The sequence below is a fragment of the Octopus bimaculoides genome, chromosome 11 (genome assembly GCF_001194135.2).
Source record: "Octopus bimaculoides isolate UCB-OBI-ISO-001 chromosome 11, ASM119413v2, whole genome shotgun sequence".
NCBI lineage: Eukaryota > Metazoa > Mollusca > Cephalopoda > Octopoda > Octopodidae > Octopus > Octopus bimaculoides.
Window position 1 is genome coordinate 41,302,642 of NC_068991.1, and position 6,312 is coordinate 41,308,953.

The 6,312-nt window shown below is 35.5% G+C and overlaps 1 protein-coding gene across 1 annotated transcript in view; it reads right to left on the reverse strand.

Annotated features, from left to right (window-relative positions):
* Positions 1-4,492: 4,492 nt before the first annotated feature.
* Positions 4,493-6,312, reverse strand: part of LOC106879748 (cytochrome c oxidase assembly protein COX20, mitochondrial) — a 12,332-nt gene continuing 10,512 nt past the window's right edge. Inside the window, exon 4 of the mRNA XM_014929426.2 lies at positions 4,493-4,902. Coding sequence (XP_014784912.1) covers positions 4,785-4,902 — 118 coding nt within the window. The 3' untranslated portion in view covers positions 4,493-4,784. The remainder of the gene's footprint in view (positions 4,903-6,312) is intronic.

The window sequence follows — 6,312 nt, forward strand, 5'->3', positions numbered from 1 at the left end:
ATATATATATGTATGTATATATATATATATGTATGTATATATGTATATAGGTACATATATATATATGTATATATGTATATACATATATATATATCTATATATGTATATATATCTGTGTATATATGTGGGTATATATATATGTGTATATATGTATGTATATATGTATATACATGTTTTTACATATATATATAGCCCTGATCCCGAAGTCGCTAAATGTGAGGGGTACATTCTTCGCCTGGGAAGGTTTTGACATTTATAAACAACCCTCGTTCGCTTTTTCTGGCAAGGATGTAGTCAATTTGTCTAGTGTGTCTGTCAGAATGGTAGGTGACTAGGTGACTGGCAGCTTTCCTGAAGCGGGTATTTCCCCACTGGATGGGATGCCGGTCCATTGCAAGATTTCTCATTTCCTCCAGCAGAGTAGACTGAAGCAACATGAAACAAACATACACTTTGCCAGGCATTCTGTACCATTTGCTAATTAACCCAAATATACAAAAGTGTAATAGTGTATGAATGAGGACAGAGTCAACTACAATGAGATAGGAGGTCAATCATTCTAATCAAATGTTGAGATTTTTGTTCATGATAATAATGTTGTGTACTTTGATTTCTCTTTCTAATTACGATTGTTTTACTGATTTTAGCCAACCCAGTTCAAAGTAGAACTGACACAAAATATCAGCAAAATGTAACTGGGATATCTTTAGAACTCTATTACCAAAATCGCTGATATACTTTTATTCCCTTTATATGTATATATATATGTGTTTATTCCCTTTAGATATGTATGTGCGTGTGTTTTAGACAAATACAGAAAATAAAATGACAGCCACTGCTGTCACCATCTCTCCACTCGCCAACCACAAAAATTATTATAGGCTCCTCCTCCCACCACTACTACTGCTGTTATCATCATCATGGTCGTCATCCTCCTCCACACTGCCACCACCACTATCACTACCATTATCATCATCTTCTACCTCCTCATCATACTACCACTAACATCACCACTATATTTTTTTCCCCTCATTGCTTAGATTGATTGTATTTATCATTGTGCTTTCCAATGGATTAATGTCTGAATATATGTACTTTTATTTTTTATTCTTTAACTGGTTTCAGTCATTGGACAACAGCTATGCGGGGGTATCATCTTCAAGAATTTTACTTGTTTATATCAATCTCAGTGCTTATTTCAGTGTAGTACTTATTACATTGATCTCTCTTCATTGACTGGTAAAGTTTTACCATTTTAGTATAAAGGGACATAAGTAGATACAGCGATTTACAATGACATGCATGCACATATCTAAATATAAGCTGACATGTCATTGCAGTTTCTGTAGAGCAAATTTTCAGTCACAAACTTTTGGTCAACCAGTGGCAACATTGGATTCATTTAAGATGCATTGCAGTGTGATCAAACCGGGAACTGTGTGGTTATGAAGCAAATTTATAGTCATATGACTATTTCTACATCAATGAGTATTTGTATGCAAGTGTGACTATAAGTATGACTATGTGCCTATTTGTATGTATGTTTGTGTTGTGTGAATTCAGATGAGAATGTGAAAAATGAAAAAAATTTAAATAATAATAATTCTTTCTAATTTTGGCACAAGGCCAACTTTTTGGTGGAAGGGAGCTAGTCACTTATATTGACCTCAGTTCTCAACTGGTACTTATTTTATTGACTCCAAAAGGATGAAAGGCGAAGTTGACCTTTGCAACATTTGAACTCAGAATGTAAAGAGTAGGAAGAACTGCTGTTAAGTATTTTGTCTGCCATGATGATCAATCTGCCAGCTCACCAGCTTTAATAATGATATCCTTTTTTACTATAGGCACAAGGCCTGAAATTTAGGGGGAGCTAGTCCTTTACATTGACCCCAGTACTCAACTGGTTATTTCAGCAACCCTGAATGGATGAAAAGCAAAGTTGACCGTAGCAAAATAATTTGAACTCAGAACATAAAGGTGGAAGTATCCGACATGCAAATGATTTTGCCTATAATACTGATTTCAAATTTTTACACAAAGCCAGCAAGTTCAGGGAAGGGGTTAAGTTGATTACATCGACCCCAGTGTTCAACTTATTTTTATCCAACATGCTAATGATTCTGCCAATAATAATAATAATAATAATCCTTTCTGCAATAGGCACAAGGCCTGAAATCTCAGGGATGGGGTAGTTGATTACATTGACCCCAGTACTCAACTAGTATTTAATTTATTGACCCTGAAAGATGAAAGGCAAAGTTGACCTTGGTGGAATTTGAACCCAAAACATAAAGATGGACGAATAATAATAATAATAATAATAATAATAATAATAATAATAATAATAATAATAATATTTTCTACTATAGGCACACGGCCTGAAATTTGGTGGGAGGGGACTAGTTGATTACATGGACCCCCAACTGGTACTCATTCTATCGACCCTGAAAGGATGAAAGGCAAAGTCGACCTCAGCGGAATTCGAACTCAGAATGTAGCAACAGATGAAATACAAACTCAGAATGTAGCAACAGATGGACTAAATGCTGCAAAGCATTTTGTCTGGTGTGCTAACGATTCTGCCAGCTCACTGCCTGTATAATAATAATCCTTTCTACTGGTAGCAGAAGGCCTCAAATTTGGGGGAAGGGATTAAGTCGATTACATCAACCCCAGTGCATAGCTGGTACTTATTTAATCAATCCTGAAAGGACAAAAGGCACAGTCGATCTCAACGGAATTTGTACTCAGAATGTAGCAACAGATGAAATACTGCTGAGCATTTTACCTGGCATGCTAACGATTCTGCCAGCTCGCCACCTTTAATAATAGTAATAATAATAATAATAATCTTTTCTACTATAGGCACAAGGCCTGAAATTTGGTGGGAGGGGGCCAGTTGATTAGATTGGCTCCAGTATGTAACTGGTACTTAATTTATCAACCCTGAAAGGATGAAAGGCAAAGTTGACCCCAGTGGAATTTGAACTCAGAACATGAAGACAGACGAAATACCACGAAGCATTTTGCCCGGCATGCTAACGACTCTGCCAGCTTGCTGCCTTTAATAATCATAATAATAATAATAATGATGTTTCAGATTTTGGTTCAAGACCAGCAGGAGGGTGTTAGTCAATTACATTGACCACAATACTTCACTGGTACTTTATTTTTTCAACCCTGAAGGGATGAAAGATAAAATTGACCTAGGCAGGTTTTGAACTCAGAAAAATAGTCAAAACAAAATACTGCAAAGTACTTTTTTCTTGACAGTCTAGCAATTCTACTAATCCACTGCAACACCGACCCAGCACGTTAAAATGGATGAAATGCTGCAAAGCATTTTGCCTGACATGCTAACGATTCTGCCAGCTCATCACCTACTAATAACTACAACAAAACAAGGCTCTGAAAGGTCCATTACCACCTCTACCGTCTATTAGATCACTAAAATAACAGAAAAAAAATTATTCACTATTTCTAGGGAGTTTTTGGAGCAGAGTCTATTTCCTGGGTCCTCTTCAAGCTTAATGCAGTTGTGTACCTGCCACATGTGAAAACTACTATAACTGTTAGCCATGTCACCTCTTGTGCATCCATAATTTATACTGAGCACACTGAATGGAGTTTTTACTCACTACTTTTCTGCATATTCAGCACATTTCCCTGATGGTAGTAGAGTCCTGTCTTTTTTTTTCTTTCTTCTAAGTATTAACAACAGCTAGCAGGGTAGTATACCATGCTCTAGACATTACAATGGTTCTAGTAAGATTTAAAACTGATAAACATGTTGTCAACAGTTGAATACCTTCCACAGAATCATTTATGTCTCTAATAATACTAAATATGATAGTATTTCTTACTAATGTACATTAGTGGTTTTGCTTATTTCATTCGTTTTTGTCTGTTTTTTCTTGTTATGTGGGTTACATAAATATGTTATTGAGGCATAGTTTTACAGCCAGCTACCTGTCTCAATGCTAATTCATATCTGTTTTTCAAGTAAGAGAACTCTTATTCTACATGGCTTCAAAGTAGGAATGATTTGACAGAAGTGTCAAGAAAAACACTGCTGGAAATTGTGTCTTTCATATAAGTGAACATGGGTGTAAACAAACACAGACACACATGTGCATGCAAACACACACACACATGACAGGTGTCTTGAGGTCCTCCATCAACCAAATTTATCCACAAGGCTTTAGTTGGCTCAGGGCTATGACAAGATTCTGTACCAAGGGACTGAACCTGAAATTACATGGTTAGGAAGTTCACTTCTTAACCAAATAGCTATGCTATTTATAAAGAGAGAGAGAGAGAGAGAGAGAGAGAGAGAGAGAGAAAGAAAAAGAAAAGTTATTCAATCAATTGTTTTAAAGCTTGCTCTCTTTTAAGTTCAAATTCTGAAAACAATTTTTTTTGAAAATTAAAGATTACATATACAAACAGTATCTCATTCAAGTATACCAATCATCAACAGAAGTAAAAATTTGGGAGTTTTATTGTCTTTATTATTTCATTTTGATAAATAGTAGAGTCAGATATTCAACATGTTAAGTACATGGCAGGCATTAAAAAAGATCCCACCCCAACAAAAAAACCCAAAGTGATGTAGTTGTTTTAAGCGCGTTCAACCAAATTTCTGGTTTAAACTCTATTTTGATTTACACACACACACACACACAAAAAGTGGACGAAGGGACATAACTATGTGATTCAATTATCATTACAGTAATTGAGATTTAGTCCGAGTCTAATAGGATAAAAATATTGTTTAACAACTATGTTTTTGGCAAGTTACTTTCTTTTTCAACATTTTGGAATACAGCTGTTTGAAAGGCTTGTCGTATTTCTCGCTGTTGAAATTTCATTTTAGAGTAGTTGTATCGGCAGAAAGACCTACAAAGGAGGAAACAGACAGATGAATCACTGGAATAAATGTTTAATCTTTTCATTATTATATTTTTATTGAAATACACTGTCTTTGTTTCAATTAATATTGAAAGTAATGAAGAATTTAGTAAAATAACTGTGTTGCTTTTCAGAATAATGAGAAATTTTGACTGGTTTTAATTTAAGCCAAGAAGTTTGTATGATACAACCAGGGGCAGACTTAGGCAGTTTGAAATCAAAAGGGTTAACTTCTATCGTGATCATCACCAAGATCATCAACCTGCACCAGCAGAACCACCACCATTTTAGCATCCACATTTGCTTGGGTTAGGTACAATTTGTTGTGGCAGATTTTCTCTGATATAATGCTCTTTGTCACTAATCTTTACTTGTTTCCAAGCAAAGTCGTATTTCCCTGTTGTTGGACATGCATACATAGGGAATTCGAAACAAACAGCACACTTGTACGACAGTGACACTTTGTTTACAATTTTCACCACATGGTGTCAAGACAAGGAGTCACAAACACATGCATACATGTGTACACATGTATGTATATAAATATATGTGTTTATACATGCATATGTACATACATATGTACACGCGTGTACACACACACACAAAATGAACTTCTTTCAGTGTCTATCTGGTTCAGGGCTATAGAAGAAGAAACCCGCCCATCCACCTGCCTGTCTGCCTGCCCCAAAACCATCATAGTTGCTGGAAACTTAGTATGCATCACTCTGGAGACATGGGAAGAATCTGCACATAAACATCTGTCACTTTTGTTAGACTTTTGGTCTTGGTGGAAGTTCTCATCAGAAAAGAACCAAAGCATGCCGTGTTTGTGAGGGTTTCTTTAACCTTGTTAAGTAACTACTTGGCAGGGTCAAACAGCTTTCTTCTGTTTTTGCAGACATAAACTGGCCTCTCCTCAGTATATGCAACATATATTGAATGTCCTCATGCATCACTGTTCTGATAAACAACTTCAACATCTGAAGTTCTCTGGCAAGGGGCCTTCACTAATTTTCTGGGGACATTACTGATAATGTTTTGAAATCAATTGTGGTGTCTTTAACAGTATCAGAACAGGTAGAATGGTTTTTCACTTTGATATAGTTGAAACATTCCCACTAGAAGCTTCCAATTCCATCTGAACTTTGTGTACAAAAGATCTTGCAGTATTTAGAAAGGTAGTAATTTCTAAATTGCAGTGTTACAGAAATATGTCAACAATAGCAGCATGTCTTCATTTCTTGTGTTAACATTGTATCTGACACTGAGGATCTGAAAGAAATAAAAACCTTTTAGTTGGTTTGAAGAGAGTGATATACTGATAATTAAACATCCTCATATACCCCTTGTATCATGCATGCATGTATATATATATATATATATATATATATATATATA